This window comes from Cotesia glomerata, linkage group LG4 (genome assembly GCF_020080835.1).
Source record: "Cotesia glomerata isolate CgM1 linkage group LG4, MPM_Cglom_v2.3, whole genome shotgun sequence".
Taxonomy (NCBI): Eukaryota; Metazoa; Arthropoda; class Insecta; order Hymenoptera; family Braconidae; genus Cotesia; species Cotesia glomerata.
Window position 1 is genome coordinate 13,715,119 of NC_058161.1, and position 18,753 is coordinate 13,733,871.

General features: G+C 33.3%; 3 protein-coding genes across 3 annotated transcripts; 2 read left to right on the top strand and 1 right to left on the bottom strand.

Moving 5' to 3' along the window:
• The first annotated feature begins 569 nt into the window (after positions 1 to 569).
• Positions 570 to 9,222, top strand: LOC123263508 (TBC domain-containing protein kinase-like protein). The gene is made up of 6 exons (XM_044726343.1): positions 570 to 987; positions 4,088 to 4,775; positions 5,598 to 6,339; positions 7,358 to 7,745; positions 7,817 to 7,985; positions 8,986 to 9,222. The coding sequence occupies exons 1-6, from the start codon at positions 635 to 637 to the stop codon at positions 9,106 to 9,108; spliced, it is 2,463 nt and encodes an 820-aa protein (XP_044582278.1). The 5' UTR covers positions 570 to 634; the 3' UTR covers positions 9,109 to 9,222.
• A 90-nt stretch (positions 9,223 to 9,312) lies between these two features.
• LOC123263590 lies at positions 9,313 to 11,937 on the top strand. Its single transcript, XM_044726484.1, has 4 exons — positions 9,313 to 9,468; positions 9,540 to 9,880; positions 10,505 to 10,747; positions 11,748 to 11,937. Exons 1-4 carry the CDS (start codon positions 9,411 to 9,413, stop codon positions 11,883 to 11,885), a joined length of 780 nt encoding a protein of 259 aa, XP_044582419.1. The 5' UTR covers positions 9,313 to 9,410; the 3' UTR covers positions 11,886 to 11,937.
• Positions 11,938 to 13,278: 1,341 nt separating this feature from the next.
• Positions 13,279 to 15,009, bottom strand: LOC123263101. The gene is made up of 4 exons (XM_044725638.1): positions 14,838 to 15,009; positions 13,969 to 14,155; positions 13,574 to 13,711; positions 13,279 to 13,481 (listed from the first exon to the last, which is right to left on the bottom strand). The coding sequence occupies exons 1-4, from the start codon at positions 14,979 to 14,981 to the stop codon at positions 13,279 to 13,281; spliced, it is 672 nt and encodes a 223-aa protein (XP_044581573.1). The 5' UTR covers positions 14,982 to 15,009.
• Positions 15,010 to 18,753: the final 3,744 nt, after the last annotated feature.

Sequence of the window (18,753 nt, forward strand, 5' to 3'; positions counted from 1 at the left end):
TATATTTATGTGTCGTTTATGTATATTATATTCACTTTTAACCAATCAGAATGAGAATAAATATTTTCAACCAATTACATTACGAATAAATTGGTTTCACATACATTTCATCTCAATTTTATTATGGGATCATAAGCGGAAAAATTGCAGTATAACTTCGGTATTATTACCGTAGAAATACCAATTTATTATTGTAAAATTATAGGAATATTATAGTTAATGCATTGATTTTTTAGATTTTTTACGGTAAAAATTCTGAAATACGATAATTTAATTGTATTATTCTAGTAAATTTGCAGCAAGAGTACAGTAGAAATGCTGCGTAACTATCTTAAAAAAAACTCGCGAGTAACCACAGAAATATCGTATTATTTCAGAATTACAACGCTAAATTTATGGTAAGCGCATTAATATGATGTTTTTCTATTCTCCAGGTCTATAGTCGGCAAGCCAACCTCTGCTCCTACCAACAGCGAAGTGAATCTTCAATCCACAAGCCCAAAGCTTGAAACTCCCGCCACCTAGCGTTGAAAATCCAAAGCTCGTTTGAAAAACAAACGCCTACTAGCATCCACACGATAACTAAAGAAAAAAAAAACAGTATCTAACCTGGTTTTCAAAACAAACCTTGAAAATGTGTCCGGCGATCCTGGACAGCGAAGAGCGATGCCTAGGAGGCATGACATTTTTCGCTCAAAGCCACCCAACGGAGCTCTGCGGAAGCAACGGACTGCCATTAACGCCAAACTCGATCACGATCTACGGAAAGGCGCAGTTCCTCAAGACGGTCCGGCACAGGAACTTGGCTCCGTACCTAGACATAATCAGGAGCAAGCACGAGCGGACAATTGTTGTTGCTGAGTACACTGGGTCTCCGCTCTCGGGACACATTGGTGATGAAAGCTTCTCCTGGGAGACGATCAAGTACATAGCTTACCAGTGCCTATCGGCGCTGAGTTACATTCATGATCTAGGACTGACTCACAGGTAAGTTTAAGAATTTTATTCACCTGCTCTATCAATTGTTCATAATTGTTTATCCTTAATAAATAATAATCCTTAATTTATTAATTTTAAACGGGGGTTTTTAGTAGATTTCATAAAAATCTAACTATTACAGCCGTCCTCATGGCGCAACTTTTAAAAAATTTAGTCATTTTCTGACTTAGTTTGTCGAGCTGAGTCAGAAAATGTATATAGTTCAAAAGTTTATATATGTATGTATTTATATATATTGTAACGGGTACTTTTTGACGTATTTTTACCCCCGGCTCGATTTAAACTCGCCGGTGTCCAGGATTCTAACGAGGGTAAGTCTAAATTAATTAAACTCGAAAATTTAATTATATTTATCAAAAACAGAACCTCTTTATTCTAATAAACAAAACATTAAATTTATACATTTTACAATAACGGCGATTAATTAAACAAAACACATACATACACGGCGTTTACTAATATCATTACCGACTTCGGTAATATCATACTCCCGTTGTTTACAAAAACGCGTCGCTAATTCCCTTCCGTCGGTCCTCTGGTGCCCGCTTCCTGACGGGTGGCTAGTGCCGCCCCGCAGGTCCTACTTTGCGATTCCCAAGGGGAGAGTGAATAAAATCCACCTCGCCCCACCTAATCGGCTGTGGTTGCCACCTTTTGGCTGAAGGCCTCCAGGTGGAGAGTCGCCTTTTCTCGTAGGAGATCAAGTTCACTTACCTGTGGTAGTCCGCACCAGGTAGAGTGGACCCTCTTCTAATTCCTCGGCCAGAAGTCTCTAGACGAGAAATTAACCCCAGAGAAAGGTTTCTCAACGGCGGATAATTTTCGGGCTTTATCAACCCGAAAATTATTACTAACAGCGAAAATTATTGGCGAATTATCGCCACCTATCGCTCGCCGTCGAACTTCGGGAATTCCCCGAAAGTTTCTAAGTTTTTTTATTTAAATTTCCGAAATTAAATATTAGATTCATTCAATCAATTTAACAGATTTCATTAATTTCATTCAAATTACATTTTCATACTAATTCATCCACGACACTTAAAAAATAATTTTTATAAGAAATAAATAATTTTCGTAAAATTATTTTCCCATACTAAATAGTCGCTGGGACCTAGAAATTAATTATTAATTGGATATTTCGAATTTATTCGAAATATTTTAATCAATTATTAATTTCAGATAAAATCAATTTTTGTTCTTTGAAAGAACTAAAATTATCACGACGCGGTTTCGCTTATATTAGCTCGGCGATTTTTACTGCGAGCGAACAAGCGACGCCATCTATCGCGACGATGGCGAACTAACAAAATCCTTTTTTACTTTTCAACGTCGTTTCCAATGATTATTAATAATTAATTAATAACAAATAAAAATAATAATAACCAATAATATTTAATAATTAACAAAATAATTCAACTCATAAACAAAACTAAAACTAAATACATAAATGCCGTAGCACGGGCAGTCGACGCGGTCGCGGTAGCGGTAGCTTGCTCGGTCCGTCGATGAGGCCCGCGGTGCCGTCGCTCGTCACACCCCTCCGCCTCCCCGCTTATAATACCTTCTTCACAATATATATATGTCGGAAAAGCATTGTTAGGGGCGTTAGTACAGTCCATTTGGTTCGTTTATTCAATTATTTATTAATTTAGAATAATTAAAATATAACACTGATCTAAATTTTGAAATATAATGTACGCTAACTTGTATAAACAATACTACGATTAATTATCCAAATATAATTAATATACAAGGTAAAAGCGCTGGAGAATGAGACCGAGAACGAATCCGGGGTCAGCAGGATATATTCGATGTCTTTACTTGATCAATGCTCAACGAGCACTACTCGTCTCAGTACCCTAAGTACTTCTTCTCTCAAAAAATATTTCGACAGCCCTCATTGTCTGTCGATATCTTTAACTGTATACTTATTACTTCTATCCCGTGACCTCGGCTACGTTTGGTGACCATTGTCATTCCGGACTCAAGCCCATCGCCATAACCATAAAAATTATAATCGGCTTAAGTTATAAATAATTATTAAATATTCTATGCTTTACAATTTTGCTTAAAACTAACAGACAAACTAAAATATTAGGAATTTCCCTATCTCTAGGAAAACCCAGCTCGATATTATCTCCGACATATATATATATATATATATATATATATATATATATATATATATATATATATATATATATATATATATATATATATATATATTTATACGATATAACGCGGCTTGTCAGCACGATAACGTTTTCAATTTATAACCGATTCTTCTCAAACTCAACATGCTTCATTTATCGATCAAGACCAAGGTTAAGTTCAAAGATGAGCTTAATCGAGCGAGTAATTTGGAAATGACATGATTTTGAAATTTTGAAAATCGTAAAAATTGATGTTTTTACTACTTCAACTTGGTATAACAACTGAATTAGACAAGATATTAAAATTTGGTAAAATGCATCGTAAAGATCTTCTAATAAGCTTCCATTTTCACTACTTAGAAGTGTTAATCCAGTGTTAAAACCAGCCTGGATTCCCATATGGCGTTTTCGGATAGATTCCCATATGGTTTCTTATATAGAAATCCAGGGTAGGATCCTACATAGATTCCCATATTAATCAGGCGAAAAAAAATTTATTTGAAAAATTAAAAATAATTATGAAGTAATTGCTATTAATTAATTATTAATTGAAATAAATTCTGAAAAAGGAATTTCGTAATTTTATCCAATGAAAAAACTGCTTGCGTCTGATGGACTTGAACCCGGTACCTCATGGTTGACAGTCTTCTACGTTACTCACTGGCCTAAGTCACGTTGTTACAAGGTCTATGTTTATTCCACATATAAATTCACTATAGGAATCCATACTTCCGATGTGGATTTCCCATACAGGAATCCATCAACCCACAGGTTCCTATGTGGATTTCTATAGAAATTCATATTTCCTATGTGGATTTTCCATATAGGAATCCATGTATCCACAGGTTTTCGTGTGGATTCCTTTAGAAATCCACACTTTCTATGTGGATTTTTCGATAGGGTGGAGCTTGATAATCCAAAAATCTATATTTCAGGCACTTGAGTCCGGAGACGATCCTGATCTCCAGGAGCCAGGAGATTAAGCTTTACAACTTCGGACTCTACTACATGACCGACATGGGCCGGAACGTCTCCTTTCCTATCGGAAGCCCTAAGTACACCGCCCCCGAGGTGTTTTTGAACGAGCAGAGCACTCCTAGCTCTTGTAAAGTAGACTCCTGGTCCCTGGGGATGATAATCGCGGAGCTTCTGCTGAAGAGGTCACTCTGGGCGGAGCTGAAGCTGGGCCAATGTCTGTGGAAGCTCCTGAGTCTGCTGCATTCTGAGAACGGGATCTTTGAACGGCTGGCCCTTGAATGCGACCGGCATGACACTTACAAAAAGATTCCGCAGGAATTGAAGGAGTTTGTGGCCATGGCGCTGGAGGTTGATCCTTCGAAGCGGCTCAGCGCTTCAGAGCTGCTGGATCTTCCGATCTTTAAGGAGTTCAGGGCTGGGGAGTTCAAGGATCAGGACGAGTTCCTGGATGTTGTAACCAGGAAAATGGATGACTTGTATTACTTGTGGCAGCTTGCTGGCGGCGACATGACTGGGGAGTTGAAGAAACAGGGACTGATCAGGTCCAGGCCTCCGATTTTGTCAATTCCTAATTTGATTATTTTGCTGGGGCAGATGTTTGGAAGGAGGGACACTGCTGGGTTGCTGGATCTTAGGGTTATTAAGGTATGTATGAATACCAATTTTTTTCAAGGCTTGAGCAAGTCTGCTCTCAATTTCGATAGTTGTTAGTGTCTTTTTCTACCTATGGGTCTTGCTCCAGATACTTGTAGCAAATTCAATTGACAAGTCTTGAACAAACCTTGTACAAGAACTTTCGGCCAAATTATAGCTCAACAATTGTGTAAGAAAATTGAGAAAATCTGAAGATGCTTATCGATAAACTAACTATATCAATTTTTGAGAAAAACTGACAACAGAAGCATGCTGAATATACTTGTGCAAGACTTGCTCAAGATCAAATGTTTTCGAATGACCGTTCTTATTATTGTACCTCTCCTATATTTACTATAGGATCAGTGGATCTCATTCAGCATAACCTTTTAGAGTAAAGACCTACTGTTTTATCGATCAAGATAAAATTATTTTAAAATGAGCACTACTGAATCAATACATCTTCAAGTAGTGGAGGGGAAAAAGTGCTATAAAATATATAATGCATGATGCATCGTGAGCAAGTCACGCTTCAACATTTGCTGTTAGTTTTTGGTTGACAAATGCTTTAGAAATGAACAAATTACTGAGAATTACGGATCTTGAGCAAATGTTGAGCAAGTCATGGGTAAGTGTCTGTTGTGAGTTTCTGATTCAAAAAATCCGTCAGAAAGTTTTTCAATGCACCATGCATTAGACTTGTCTCACATTCTTGCACAAGATGTCTTGAGCTAGTTATATAAATCTTGAACCAGTTCTTCTACATGAACTTGAGCAAGACGTAGAAAAAGATACTAGCAACTAAGTTTTGCTCAATATTTATTATCAATTCAGGTACTTCTAGAAACTCTGAAACAACGTCTAAGCCACGTACCCTACATAGCCAACAGCCCAAAGCTCTCCACAGAAGCAGACTTTCACCTCCAAGACGAGTTAACCAACGCAACCACTAAACTTCCTCTAATAATCCGCGAAAGAGACACCGAGTACCAGTTCTACCGACTGGTCCTATTCGAGCGGCTGCTCCAAGCCTACCCAGTGTCTCGCTCAGCAATCCTGCGAGAAGCTCACAAGGATATTCCTCCGCCATTTCGCGGCCAGATTTGGGCAGCCATTTTGGGAGTAGTCGGGAACATCCAGAGAAAATACGAGCAGATTGACAAAGAGACTCCAACGCACACCGACCGGCAGATTGAAGTGGACATTCCTAGATGTCACCAGTACAGTGAGTTGCTGTCTTCTGGAGCAGGACACGAACGACTCCAGAGACTCCTCAAGGCCTGGGTGAGGAACAACCCTCAGTATGTCTACTGGCAGGGTCTAGACTCGCTCACAGCGCCATTTTTGTACCTTAACTTCAACAACGAAGCGCTGGCGTTCGCCTGCTTGGAAGCTTTTGTCCCAAAATACCTGCACCAGTTCTTCCTGAAGGACAATAGCGCTGTAATTCAAGAGTATCTTGGAAAATTCTCGCAGATCATCGGGTTCCATGATCCCAAGCTAGCGAACCACTTAAGAGGGATCAACTTTGTTCCGGAACTCTTTGCGATTCCCTGGTTCCTCACCATGTTCTCACGTAAGTTCTTGTTCCACTAAACACCCTCGCGGTTTTAAGAATGCCGTAAAAATACCGTAATTTTTTTGCATTTATGCTCATGCCGTATATTTACCGTTATAATTCGGTAATAATGCGGTTAAACTATAGTTGTTTTGGCCAGTTTTTATATTGTAATTATCCAGTATATATTCTTTACTTATGATGTACGGTTACCAAAAATATACTATACGATTACCGCATTAATGCTCAAATTTTACCCAAAAAATTCCAAATTATTACCGTAATAATACAGCAATTTTGCCGAATATTTTCTGATATAATGGACAAATATTAAAGATTTGGTTTTATTTTTAGTTCACTTCTATGTTAGAAATGAATAAAATGAAAAATTTCCAATTTTGCTTTTTATCCTCCATTGCTATTTTGCAAAAACAAATACTGTTTTTGAATAAATACTATGTAGAATATTATTTTTTAATTAGGTATTTAGCGGTAATGAATACAAAGGAATACATATGTTAAGTAAATATATTCTAATTTTAATTTCAATCTTTAATTTCTCACTTAGAAAATTGCAAATTTTCTAAAATCGAAAAGTTATTCTGTTTCACATATATAATTATATTATTTAATTTCAAGAAGCAAAAAGGAAATTTGGTATAGACCGGGTAGCTCAAATGGTAGAGTAGCCGACATGTCTTCGGGAGGTTCTGGGTTCGAATCCCAGTCCGAGCATTATTTAATTTTACACCATTCTTTAAATATGGTTTTAATACAGTCATTTTACCAGCTTATTGCCATCAGTAAGTATGCCACATTTTCAGCGTAAATATTCCGCATCTTTAACGTAAATATTTCGCATTTTTACGGTAAACGTTTCGTAATGTTTCGATGAAAAAACTGACTCAAACAACCGAAAAAATGCTGAAAAAATACCGCATTGATACTGTATAACTGCGACATTTTTTCGGCATCTACAAAACCGCTAGGGCAGCCTACCAAGTTTATCATTCTAACCATAAAATTACTGTTCCAGACGTGTTCCCGCTGCACAAGATACTCCATCTGTGGGACAAGCTTCTTCTAGGCGACTCCTCATTTCCCTTGATGGTCGGCCTCGCGATCTTGAAGCAGCTTAGAGACGCACTGCTAACTTCAGGCTTCAACGAGTGTATCCTTTTATTTTCCGATCTTCCTGAAGTGGATATCGAGCTCTGCGTCAAAGACTCCATGGACATATACACGAACACTCCGACGAGTATTACTTATAGGAAGTACCAATTTGACCAATCCAAAGCCAGCCACTGGAAGGAACCTGAACCTGGAACTGAAAAGATGCCAAGGATTAGTAATGATGATTTCGTTAATTATTACGGAAACAAACGGGATAAGATGATTGTTGTGGATATTAGGAATAATATACAGTAAGTTTGGATTTTCTGTGTTTAGATCTGGGATAATAAGTTGGATGATAAGTTACTTTTGGAATTTTTAGGTACGAGCGCGGTGCTGTGAAAGGAAGTATCAACATACCGTTTACTAGTGTCCAATTGTCGCATACTAGCATTGAGTCGTTGGGGAATCAAGCTAAGGTGTTGGCTGATCCAGATAATAATGAGTGTATTGTTGTTGTTATTGGACCCCATGATCAGAATAATGCTCTGGTAAGTATGGTTTATTATTTAAAGGGGGGACTGACTACTATACTATCGAAGAAATTATGATGATGTTGATGATCAGCATTATCAGGTAACGGGTGCTTGAGCAAGATTTAGGTAGTGTCTTGAGCAAAACACCTAGCTGCTAGTGTCTTTTTCTACGTCTTGCTCAAGTTCATAGAGAAGAACTGGTTCAAGATCTATATAACTAGCTCAAGATATCTTGTCAAGAATATGAGACAAGTCTAATGCAAGGTGCATTGAAAAACTTTCTGACGGATTTTTTGAATCAGAAACTCACAACGGACACTTAAATGACTTGCTCAAGATTTGCTCAAGATCCGTAATTCTCAGTAATTTGTTCATTTCTAAAGCATTTGTCAACCAAAAACTAACAGCAAATGTTGAAGCGTGACTTGCTCAAGATGCACCAAGCGTTATATATTTTATAGCACTTTTTTCCCTCCACTACTTTAAGATGTATTGATTCAGTGGTGCTCGTTTTAAAATAATTTTGTCTTAATCGATAAAACAGTAGGTCTATACTCTAAAAGGTTAAGCTGAATGAGATCCACTGATCCTATAGTAAATATAGGAGGGGTAGAATGATGCGAACGGTCATTCGAAAACATTTGATCTTGAGTAGATCTTGAGCAAGTCTTGCACAAGTATACTCAGCATGCTTCTGGTGTCAGTCTTTCTCAAGAATTGATATAGTTAGTTTATCGATAAGCATCTTCAAATTTTCTCAATTTTCTTATACAATTGTTGAGCTATAATCTGGCCGAAAGTTCTTGTACAAGGCTTGTTCAAGACTTGTCAATTGAATTTGCTACAAGTATCTGGAGCAAGACCCAAAGGTCGAAAAAGACACTTACAACTATTGAAATTGAGACCAGACTTGCTCAACCCTTGAAAAAGATTGTATCCTCATAACAAAGGATACTATTTCCCAAACTACCAAAAAAATGGTAATAAATTCAGAAACTTATTTTTTTCTTTCTAGTTCACTGAATTTCTGATGAAATGCAACATATCAGGAGTATGCTCCCTCCAAGACGGTATTTACGGCCTGAGATCCAAGTGTCCGAATCTCTTGGTCCCAATTCGTGACCAGATATTCCTATAAATTAATAAATTATATACAACTTCTATTGATGTATAATATATATAAAATTGTAAATATATTTTTGTAAGAATAACTGTTATCATTTGAATTTAATAATCATGTTTATATAACCTCGACGCTCGCAATTTACAATTTTTTAAAACCTCCGGCAATTTCCATGACTTATTCACTTTATTGCAGCAATTATTGATTATATCATTGCATTATGATAATAATATAATTAAATAATGAGCATCGATCAACTATAAATAGGATAAGTTTGTCAATTGCGAAAATTGTAATTGATAATCTTTTAGCAAACAATGATGCGTTTTATTATTGTTGGCTTTTTAGTTTTTCATGGAGCTATTGCTCATCATGGTAAGTATCATTTTTATTATTCTAGTTGTTGTTGTAATTGTTGTTGTTACAATTAAATTTCTTTATTTTAGAAATGGGCTCAAGTGAATGCCGAGATGAAGAAAAAAAAATAGAAATTCCAACAGAAAACGCGAAAAAAGATTTCGCGCGAATTAATGCTGCAAACGGTATTGAAAATGCAACTGAGCTTGTCTTTATGTCTAAGAGCAACGGGAAAATAGAATACTTTCCTTGTCCAGGAGTTATGTTATCAAAAACCCACGTTTTGATATCCAGCCACTGTGATACTGAAGCTAACGCGAAAGTTGCTGTTGGTTACAAGGCAGATTTGGTTAAAAAAACGGAAGAATTTATCAACAGGACTGTCAGTGAGATCATTACTATGGAAAACGCGCACATGGTCATTCTTAAGGTAATTTCAAATTTAATTAAATAAAAAATTTGTAAATTCAATCTACCTAGCCTAATGATTAATAAAAAATTAAAACTAGAAGTTAAAATTTAACACTAGAAGAGTACTTGGATCTCTTTAAAGAAATTTTTTGATATTTTTAATCAAATAAAAAGAAAAATATGCATATCATTTTTATTTTTAATAAGTAGAGAACTTGTTTTTCATTTTTTATTGTTTTTTAGACTTATTTACTCATTTTTAGAAAAATTAAAAATTTTTAGTTTTCCCGCGCTCTGTAAGATGGCGTTGCGTGCCGGATAAGGAACTACGTCACTCGCCCGCGAAAATTCAAATTTAATAATTTAAAATTAAAAAATCACTCTAATAAATTCATTAAAAATTTTTTTTTTATTTTTTTGATAATTGTAATTAAGAGTTCTGTATTTTTTATTAGACAATGAAATGTTAATAATTATTTAATGAGTTAATTTATCGGAAATTTCCTCAATAATGTTATTAATGAATTTAAAAATTAATTTTAAGATAAAAAAGTATTTCTACGTATTTTTTTATAGACATTCTTTACATTAGGGTACTTATATCTTCTTAATTAATTTTTAATTTTTATTTAAATTTCTGAAGTTAGCTGAAGCACTCCCGGAAGATCACAACAGAAAAATAATGCAACTTCCGATAAAAAGCTGCGGAATGGGAGACGTTTACAAGATCAAAGGCTGGAGTTTTACTCCAGATAGAGTTAAGGAAGACGATATTTTCTACGACACCTTTTTAATGCACGAAGAAGATGTCTCGATTATTGATAAGAAGGATTGTCCGTTCGCGGCCGATAATGATTGTTGCATTCAAATGAAACAAACAGAAAAGGTAAAAAATTAAATTTTTTTGATTAATTAATTTTGATCTGATATAAAAATCGGCACTTTTTTTTTGATAAATCGGTTCTATTAACCGTCTTAAATCTATATGTACCAAAAGATCGGCAGTTTTTGAAAATATCGGTAAGAGACTTAAGAAAAATTAGAGAGGGGGAAGCGCCAATTTGAAAATATCAAAAACCAAAGTTTTTAAATTAATTTTCATTAGGGTTTCTTTTGGGAAAATTTAAGGTTATTATAGATCATTTCACGCAGAATAAAAAAATCTGGAAAATCCAAAAGTGCACGCCTCATAACGCTCATTCATTTTTTAAGAAAAAAATAAATTGTGCAATTGATTAAAAAAAACATTATTAAGTAATTTCTTACAGAGTATTTTTTATTTTTTTTTTAAATATCGGCGCCCTTTTTTCTTGTCACATGCGCACGCAGTCTAAAAAAATCTAGCTTGATCAAGTGGCACCATAGTTTTCACGTGACAAATAAGAAAAGTTCGTTTGTCTTTGTACGGTAGTATCGTAGTGAATTTTAATAAAAATTTAATTAAAAAAAAAAATTACGTAAACTAGGCTACTGATATTAAATACGGACCCAGTTGATCGAATTCTTAAACTAATAAAAAAGGTCCGGTCTTGAAATATCAATTTGTTCGGGAGTAATCGTTGTTACATCCAAAATGGAGTGACATCAGGACGTCCACGTAAAATTTTTTTCAAAATGTTTTTTTTTTTTTTTTTTTTTTTTTTCAAAATAGCAACATGAAATGATTTTAGAAAGTAAAAGACGGTTTAATTTAAGTGTTTTGTCGGTGTACATCTACTTATATTATTGTATAAGTATAATATGGTTGTGATAGAGGCATTTAAAGATCACAAAATTGCTTGACCTTGACGAGTCGAGTATAAAGCACAACCTCACGCGCTTCGCGCTATGAGGCGTGCAAAATAAGATTCTAAGTCCAAAAAACTTGAATTTGCGTATTTTTTCAGGAATTCAAGATGATGGTCGGCTCACCGGTAATTCACGAGGACCATATCATCGGGTTTGCTCACTTTGACTGCAATACCCAAGGAGCAATGTCACTTGTGTTCCCCTGGGTCGAAGAAATTAAAAAAATAATATCTTGAAATAATAAAAGCTGATTTATTGTTCTGAATAGTAAAGGTTTATTTGATCTGATATTTTTTGGATTTTTAATTATTGAAATGGTATTATATGTATTGGTCCGCGTCTTTCGTAACATATTAGACAAAATTTGTCATTTTTTAATGCGATTTTAACAAATTTCAAGTTGCCAAAATTTATATCAGTTTCAAGGATTAACTTTAAATTTGGAGGATTGTCAAAATTGAGATGAAGTAAATGCGTTGGATTTTTAAGCCTGTAAACTCTTATAATGCCTAAAAAAAAAAATTATTTTTATTAATATTCAACAATAAATATAATTTTGCAATTGTAAACAATCAATAATGTTAATTATACTGACCTTGTATGGTAAAAATGAACAGATTATTAATAAAGATTTTAACGAATGCAACACGGTCGTTTTCATTAAGTGGCAATCGGTACGATTTTTTTCTTATCAGTCCATTTTCGAACTTCAGCGCAATTCTTAGTTTCTTTCCTTGAAAAAAGTATTTTTGTTGGTATTAATATTTTAAATTCAAAATTTATGTACGGATATACGGATTATCATTATTTCAGTAACTAACCGACCGATTTACAAAATTCAAAATCTATAACAATCTGTAGGTACCTAAGATACAACCTACCAATTTTTAAACAATTCGGCCGATTAGTTTCTAAGTTATTGCAGAAAATAATATACGTGACTGAATAAAGTAGTCAGTACTTGTCTCGGATAGCTTAACTGGTAGAGCCCTTGGCGCGTAACCGAGAGATCTGGGTTCGATTCCCAGTCTGGGCTGTCTGATTATTTTTTCAATTACGGAAAAATTCCCACTGAGTAGGTCCCCCCCTTTCTCCTATCCGTTCTTTCCCAACTCCCTTGAAAAATTTGCTTTAATATGGCAATATTAATTAATTATTATGGCAATATTATTAATTAATATGAGTTATACTCATCAAGAGCTTTTATTTGAATACCCACATGCATTTTTGATATATTTTTGATACATACATATATATAATATATACAAATATATGAAATATATAAAAATTGATGTGGGTACTCAAATGAAAGCTCTTAATGAGTGTAACATCAAGATGAGCTTATATCTTTAAAAATGTCAATAGTTCACAAAATACAAGGTCACTTCTTAATTATGCATCCCGAGATAGAGCATTTTCGAATGCAGCCTAAATACTTATCATAATAAATTGACTATTGGTGAGAATGATATAAAACTTTAAAAAGACACAACTCCAAATCAAGGAGCAATGTCTCTTGTGTTCCACTGAGTCGAAGAAATTAGAAAAATAATATTTTGAAAGAAAAAAGTCGATTTATTGTTCTACTGATAATAAAAGTTTATTTGATGTGACATTTTTGAATTTTAATTATTGAAATGGTATTATACATATTTCTTCGTGTGATCCGTAACATACTAGACATAATTTGTCATTTTTTAATTTGATTATAATATGTCTAAAAATTCCAAAATTTATATCAGTTTTAAGCGTTAACTTTAAATTTGGAGGGTCCACAAAGGTGAGATGAAGTAAATGCAATGGATTTTTAAGTCTGTAAACTTTTACAATGCCTAAAAAAAAACAAAAAATTTATTTTTATTTATATTCAACAATAAATATAATTTTGCAATTGTAAACAATCAATAATGTTAATTATACTGACCTTCTATGGTAAAAATGAACAGATTATTAATAAAGATTTTAACAAATGCAACACGATCGTTTTGAATGATTGGGAATCGGTACGATTTTTCTTTTATTAGTCCATTTTTTAACTTCAGTGCAATTGTCAGTTTATTTTCTTGAAAAAAAGTATTTTCATTAGTATTAATATCTTGAATTTTAATTTTATGTACGGATGTACGAATTATTATTATCTCAGTAACTAACCGACCGATTTACAAAATTCAAAATTTATAACAAATTGTAGACATGTAAGATAGTGCCTACAATATTTAAAATAAATTCGCTTGATAGTTTTCGAGTAATAGAAAAAAAAAGAATCCGTACAGTTAAAGTTAGAACTCTCTTGGAAAATTAAAATACATCAATACTTACTTGGTCGATCTATAACTGTAAAAATTTGAGAATTGTGGACATCAATATAAAAATTTCTGCTATCGTTATTCGTTACAAATATGTCGATCCTGGAACTCTCACTAATTTGTATGGGGCTTATTATTGTTTCCGGAACCTTAGCTTGGTATAATACTTTCTTGTTTGGGTAGATGTAAATAAGCGTAATCTGAAAAATATAAGGAATAAATACCCTATCAAAAAAATCCACATGAGTTTATATAGGAATCCACATGAGAAAGTATGGATTCGTATAGGAACCCATAGGACTCTACATTGGAAGTGTGGATTCCTTTAGGAACCTGTGGATACATGGATTCCTTTATGGGAAATCCACATAGGAAATATGAATTTCTATAGGAATCCACATAGGTACCTATGGGTTGATGGATTCCTGTATGGGAAATCCACATCGAAAGTATGGATTCCTATAGTGAATTTATATAAGTGGAATAAACATAGACCTTGTAAGAACGTGACTTAGGCCAGTGAGTAGCGTAGAAGACTGTCAACCATGAGGTACCGGGTTCAAGTCCATCGGACGCAAGCAGTTTTTTCATTAGATAAAATTACAAAATCCCTTTTTCAGAATTTATTTCAATTAATAATTAATTAATAGCAATTACTTCATAATTATTTTTAATTTTTCAAATAAATTTTTTTTCGCCTGATTAATATGGGAATCTATGTAGGATCGTACCCTGGATTCCTATATAGTAAACTATATGGGAATCTATCCAAAAACGCCATGTGGGAATCTAGGCTGGTTTTCCATATGGATATTTTTAATAGGGCATTAAGAAAATAAATCGAGGGTTAATGAATACTAATTAAAATATTTAAACACTCACCGTTGAATTATTGACATTAGTTATGGGTGTTGTGCCTAAATAGAAGAAGGGAGATTCGAATAAAAAAACATGTTCGGCGACTAAATTTTGAGATTCTGTTGCCCATCTTAACCTCACTATGTGAAGTGAACCTTGAATATGCATTTGTGCGTAGATATCATCACCGCTCGAATTATTCCTTTAATTCGAAATTGATTAGCCTTAAAATGAATAATAATAAGCCTTAAAGTAAATAAAAATTTTACTTACACGAGTTCAAAGGAAGTATAATATCCATCCGGACGCGTAATTGGCATTTCAGAAATAAGGGTCGGCGTCCTTATACGAAGTCGTTGCTTAACGTCTATTATCACTAAGCCCTCTCTTACATGTACGAATATGCAAAATAATCTATTTTCTGGTAAAATAAAAATTTTGTGTATGAAAAAACAATATATGGTACCATATAGCAATCTTTTGCAAGGCTTGAGCAAGTCTGGTCTCAATTTCAATAGTTGTTAGTGTCTGTTTCTACCTATGGGTCTTGCTCCAGATACTTGTAGCAAATTCAATTGACAAGTCTTGAACAAGCCTTGTACAAGAACTTTCAGCCAGATTATAGCTCAAGAATTGTGTAAGAAAATTAAGAATATCTGAAGATGCTTATCGATAAACTAACTATATAATATCTTGAGAAAGACTGAAACCAGAAGTCATATCAAAGAAAATTTTTAAGGGAGTTGGGAAAGAACGGATAGGGGAAACGGAGGACCTACTCAGTGGGAATTTTTCCGTAATTGAAAAAATAATCAGACAGCCCAGACTGGGAATCGAACCCAGATCTCTCGGTTACGCGTCAAGGGCTCTACCAGTTAAGCTATCCGAGACAAGTACTGACTACTTTATTCAGTCACGTATATAAGACCCACCGAGTAAACAACGCCACCGTCCATCTTACGGTAAAGAGCCATATCAAAGTCTATACTTGTGCAAGACTAGCTCAAGATCTGCAAATGTTTTCGAATGACCGTTCTTATCATTCTACCCCTCCTAAATTTCCTATAGGATCAGTGGATCTCATTCAGCTTAACCTTTTAGAGTATAGACCTACTGTTTTATCGATCAAGACAAAATTATTTTAAAATGAGCACCACTGAATCAATACATCTTCAAGTAGTGGAGGGGAAAAAGTGCTATAAAATATATAACGCATGATGCATCTTGAGCAAATCTTGAGCAAGTCACGCTTCAACATTTGCTGTTAGTTTTTGGTCGACAAATGCTTTAGAAATTAACAAATTACTGAGAATTACGGATCTTGAGCAAGTGATAGGTAAGTGTCTGTTCTGAGTTTCTGATTCATAAAATCCGTCAGAAAGTTTTTCAATGCACCTTGCATTAGACTTGTCTCATATTCTTGCACAAAAATGTCTTGAGCTAGCTATATACAGAGTGTCCCAGAAGTAACGGACGCCATTGTAGTATCTGATAAACAAAATAATTCTGAGACGAAAAATTCTTAGCCATTTTTTAATCAGACGCATAGATAATTAATTATTAATTAAAATAACGTCCTTTTATGCGTTAGAGAGAGAGAGCGCTAGTGTCAAGTCAAGTGCGTTCCAACGAAGACGCTTGCACGTGTGAATGTGTAAGTAAATATGTGTGACTACGTTAGCTATAGAAACTAGTTAGTCATACAGTTAGTTGTGTCTTTGTTTGGCACATACTGTACTGGACACTGGAGCTCTCTCTCTAACAAATAAAGAGACGTTATTTTTAATTAATAATTAATTATCTATGCGGTTAATTGAAAAATGGCTGAGGACTTTTCGTCTCAGAATTATTTTTTTCATCAGATGCTACAATGGCGTCCGTGACTTTTGGGACACCCTGTATAAATCTTAAAGCAGTTCTTTCTACATGAACTTGAGCAAGACCCATATGTAAAAAAAGACACTAGCAATTAGTAGTTTTTCTCAAGACACTGGCACCTAAATCTTGCTCAAGCAAATATACTATTTACATTCCAATTGTTCAATTTCTATATGACAATTTGCTTCCTTAGTTTATATTTTTATTTTTATACTAACCATCTGGACACCACATCATGAATTGTTGCACGAGCAACCTTCCATGAGGATTTGCAATTGAAGCGTTCGCGTATTCGAAAATATTAACGGGGTCTATTAACATTTCCCCGGTATCCAAACGAAAGAGAGCTAAATAATTACTTTCTCTACTAAAATACCCGAAATAATTTCCTGAAAGGTAAATTAATAAATGATTAATTACTATATTCAATTTCAATAATTTATCTTTATTTCTTACCACATATGTCAAAGTGTATCTCGTGATCATTTTTAATTGATGGATGAATTACCGATAATTTATTTACACAAAAGATATTTTTAGCCCGGGACAATTTTATAAATTCGAAAAATAACTCTCGATATTCTTCGCTAGTCAAACGATTGTAATTTTCTCTTTTTATGTAAGGATAGCGAAGATTTATCAGTTGTTCCTTCCAGGGTGTTATTTCCGAAGTTTTTAAAATCAATCGACGCCAAATACCGAAATCCTGTTCGATCAAATCTTTCATGTACTTATGGACGTAACGGTGTTTAAGGAGTGTAATTGGGTCCATGTGTTTAAAGATGCGGAACAATACGTGCTCCGGAATTATAATTGCGCTCATATTCAATAAAACTTTTTATTGACGCTGATATTAAGTGTGAATTATACTTTTGTCAGGATAAAAGTGACAATTTTAAATATAAATCATGTTATATAGTCGAGACAATAATTTATCCAATTTAATAATTGTCTTAGAGAGCAATTAAACGACAATTTATTAATTGCTTTTTGAATATTGTTAATTTTTCTGGAAAAATTTTATTTTCTGGAAAAATTTTATTTTCTAATTTTTTATCACGAAATTTCGAGTTTTTTCTTTACAATTCTTAAAAACTTTGAATTTAAATTGCAATTAACTTAATAAAGTTTTTACATTTGAAAATTAAATTTTAATAATTTTTTTTATTAAAAAAATTATTGCAAAAAAAATAATAATTTTTTACATAAAATTTGAAGAATTATGTGTAATTTAGAAAAATTTTTGTTTTTAATTTTAATTTAATTAATAAAAAAAATTTTTAATTTTAATACTTTTTAATAAGTCAAGCCAAAATTTTTACCTTAATTTAAAAATAAATAGCTTAATTATTTATTATTACGACAAAAATATTGATTTTACAAAAAAAATTTTAGAAAATTTAATTTATTAAAAAAAATTGTCTTATGATTTTTTTATACGATTAATTTTAAAATAAAAATAAAAATTTTAGCAATAGAAAAAAAAAATATTTATATTTTATTTTTTAACTCATTTATTAAATTTATTCATTTATCAATCAAATAATCAATTAATTTAATTATTAATTAATTAATTGATTAAATTTAATAATTTTTATAATTTAAAATTTAAAAAGAATTTTTAAATTTAAAATTTCCCGCCAATTTTTGTTGCGCTGGCCGCGCATGCGCAAAAGCCTTTTTTATCTACAATCACAACAATAACCCCAAAAAAACATCAAAACTTGGCAGTCCATGATGTCGAATGTCTGATTACTTGCTACTAAGTAAACTAAGTACACAAGTGCACTTTTTATAACAGTATTTACCCACTATCTATATATATATAAATATATATTTTAAAGATATAAACTCATCCCAATGTTATACTCATCAAGATCTTTCATTTGAATACCCACATGCATTTTTGATATATTTTTGATATATACATATATATAATATATACAAATATATGAAATATATAAAAATTGATGTGGGTACTCAAATGAAAGCTCTTAATGAGTGTAACATCAAGATGAGCTTATATCTTTAAAAATGTCAATAGTTCACAAAATACAAGGTC

Bases quoted from the DNA above. Each gene is read 5' to 3' on its own strand.
- LOC123263508 (XM_044726343.1), top strand. From the start codon at position 635: ATGTGTCCGGCGATCCTGGACAGCGAAGAGCGATGCCTAGGAGGCATG. The intron at 988-4,087 runs GTAAGTTTAAGA...TCTATATTTCAG, and splicing joins GATCTAGGACTGACTCACAG to GCACTTGAGTCCGGAGACGA. The intron at 7,986-8,985 runs GTAAGTATGGTT...TTTTCTTTCTAG, and splicing joins ATGATCAGAATAATGCTCTG to TTCACTGAATTTCTGATGAA.
- LOC123263590 (XM_044726484.1), top strand. From the start codon at position 9,411: ATGATGCGTTTTATTATTGTTGGCTTTTTAGTTTTTCATGGAGCTATT. The intron at 9,469-9,539 runs GTAAGTATCATT...TCTTTATTTTAG, and splicing joins TGGAGCTATTGCTCATCATG to AAATGGGCTCAAGTGAATGC. The intron at 9,881-10,504 runs GTAATTTCAAAT...AAATTTCTGAAG, and splicing joins CGCACATGGTCATTCTTAAG to TTAGCTGAAGCACTCCCGGA.
- LOC123263101 (XM_044725638.1), bottom strand. From the start codon at position 14,981: ATGCATATTCAAGGTTCACTTCACATAGTGAGGTTAAGATGGGCAACA. The intron at 14,156-14,837 runs GTGAGTGTTTAA...TATATTTTTCAG, and splicing joins CTAATGTCAATAATTCAACG to ATTACGCTTATTTACATCTA. The intron at 13,482-13,573 runs GTCAGTATAATT...GTTTTTTTTTAG, and splicing joins GTTCATTTTTACCATAGAAG to GCATTGTAAAAGTTTACAGA.